The sequence below is a fragment of the Gossypium arboreum genome, chromosome 3 (genome assembly GCF_025698485.1).
Source record: "Gossypium arboreum isolate Shixiya-1 chromosome 3, ASM2569848v2, whole genome shotgun sequence".
Classification (NCBI taxonomy): Eukaryota; Viridiplantae; Streptophyta; class Magnoliopsida; order Malvales; family Malvaceae; genus Gossypium; species Gossypium arboreum.
Window position 1 is genome coordinate 4,572,098 of NC_069072.1, and position 2,715 is coordinate 4,574,812.

Genomic DNA, 2,715 nt, shown 5'->3' on the forward strand with positions numbered 1-2,715 from the left:
TAGGAGACAGTTAACTACCTTAACCCATCTTTCCTATTTTATCTCAACCTACCACTCTCTTTCTCTCACATTCAGTTTTTTTTTTTCATTATTTTTTCGTGATTTTATCAAGTATCTGTCTTCTAAAAAATAAAAAATCTCTTTGTGTCTCCAGTCTCGACAGGTCAAGAACCACTGAAACTTTTGACAATTTTCCATCCTTGAAATCCCTTTTCTAAGTTTCCTTGTAATTGTTTTCCCATTTGCATTTCTGGTTTTGCTTGTTTTCCTTTTCAACAACTACCATGGCTTTAAGTTCATATTACTCCAACTGCGAAACCGATGTTCAGAATCTTAACTCGGAACCAACTCATCAAATTACAAAAGCAGTTCAAGCTGATGATCATCATGAACAACAACAACAGCATCTTCAATATTACTGTGATCCACCATTTGAGCTCCCTTTAACTTTTCTCGATCCTTGCATTGACCTAAACAACAATTTCCTTCACCCTGAAAACTACAGTGCCCCTTTACTCCCTTACGACCCTTTAATCACCCCATACGATTACTTCAGCTCTTATCCATGCCCTAAACGCCACAAACTCATCGAAGATCATTGTTTGATGCCTGGTTTCTTTGATGGGGTTGCTCTAAATTCTTGCCCTCAAAGCATGAATGGTGTTTATAACTTGGAAGGAACACACACAGTAGGAAACTGTAAGAAAATTAGCGATGAAAAGTGTGTGTCGGTACAAAGCATTGCGGCGAGAGAGCGGCGGAGGAAGATAACTAAGAAGACTCAAGAACTTGGGAAGCTTGTACCTGGTGGGACTAAGATGAACACTGCTGAAATGCTTCAAGCTGCTTTTAAATATGTCAAGTATTTACAAGCTCAACTTGGAATCCTTCAACTTATGAACTCCTTTCCAGTAACTTTCTCGGCTATTTCTTACTCTCTTTTTTTCTTTTCTTTTCTTTTATTTTATTTTTGTAATTAGATTACTGTCATCATTTATTAAAAAAAAAAAAAGGAAAATTTCAATTTCCTCTACCCCAAGTATATAGAAACCTAGATTTTCATTCTTAAGAAACCTTTCCGATATCTATCAATTTCGATCATATTATTGGTTTCTTTAAAAAAATTATAGTAATTTAATTTTTATCAAAAGTAAGCAATTAAAGAACATTATTTTGGACATTATTGTTTTCCATCAATTGTACGTAATTTTGATTGTTATAATAATAAATTTAGCTCTCAAATTTTAGACATTTAATTTGTCAATGTGATCCCAAATTTAGTGTACAACATTTGCCTATATGTGCAAATGTTGAGCCTAAATTTATTGAATCTTTTAGAACCAAGATCAAATTGACAAGACATGTAAACATCAAGGGCTAAATGTGCTGTTTTACCAATCAAAATTATGTACGATTGACGAAAATTATCTTTAGTTGTTAATGTTTAAAATTGACAAAGATTAAATTGCTCTTTTTTTTAAAAAAGGGCCCAATTGAGAGGGATTGGGGAGGTATTTTTACCATTATATGATTGGTAAAATAAGCAAATTAAGGGGTTTAATTATAAATGCAGGAAAATAAGGAAGGGAATCGCAAGGACAAGGAAAGCATGCAAATTGTAACATCTTCAAAGGTACAAGAAAAGCTTTACATAGAAGAAAAGTGTTTGGTTCCAAAGGATTTTGTTCTGTCTTTGACAACACTCTCAAGGCCTCCACTCTCTGATGAACTCACTCGCCTTTTGTCTTCTTCACCTTAGCTAGTTAGCTCGCCATTGCTGAAATTACTCTCTCACGTACGGTTCTTCTACATTTAACCAATTATGTTCTTTTTTTTATTTGATTAACGATCTCTGTACTTAGTGTTTTTTTTTTCTCCCAACATATGTAAGTATCTTTGATTTCATATGAATTGCCTAACAAATAGAATTTGAGATTCTATGTTGGAAGTTTCAAAATAACTAGACCTCCATTTATTAGCTCAAATGAGCATAACAGATTAACTGGGCGCTCGAAATTCGCAACCAACTGCAGCTAAATTTTTGCTATTGGATAAAACCTTCTATTTACGGGAAAATGAGGGTTGAACTCAAGGGGAAACTAGAACAATTTTTTAGGCGGTGGAATTAAATTTTAATTTTTTATAGTTTATATTTTTATAATTTTTAAAAAATTAAATTGAATTTTTATAATTTTAAGGGTTCAAAAAAATTTTACCTTTGTTAATTTAAAATTTTTAAAAAATTTTAAAAAGCCTAAATAACAATTTTTCATTTTAGAGGGGCTGGCGTGGATTCGCCTCTGGTTCAAGTATGCTAAAACATATTAACTCTTATTTAAGCCTATTGAAGCATATGACCTCCAAATATTGTTTACTTTTATTTTATTTTTATATTTTTAACAATACTAGTGAATTTTCAATTTTGGTACCCTTTTACTTTTTAATTATGTAAAAAAAGTTAAATATCAATTTTGGTGTCTATACTACGTCTAAATTTGAGATCCGATCTTTATAATTGATTTTTTTATATAATTTGGTAACTCAATGTTTATAATTCTATTGGTTTATCTAAATACTTTATTGTAATTAAAATGTTAATGTAAATTTAAAGAATTGTTAACATTGTTAAACTTTTGTTAATTTCAAGTCTATTATGACGTCATTTTTTGCGACATGATTATCTAGTAAGTACTTTTTCTAAAATATTTAGAATGT

The 2,715-nt window shown here is 30.9% G+C and overlaps 1 protein-coding gene across 1 annotated transcript; it reads left to right on the forward strand.

Annotated features, from left to right (window-relative positions):
* The first annotated feature begins 284 nt into the window (after positions 1-284).
* On the forward strand, positions 285-1,759 carry LOC108475039 (transcription factor bHLH53-like). Its single transcript, XM_017777051.1, has 2 exons — positions 285-911; positions 1,574-1,759. Exons 1-2 carry the CDS (start codon positions 285-287, stop codon positions 1,757-1,759), a joined length of 813 nt encoding a protein of 270 aa, XP_017632540.1.
* Positions 1,760-2,715: the final 956 nt, after the last annotated feature.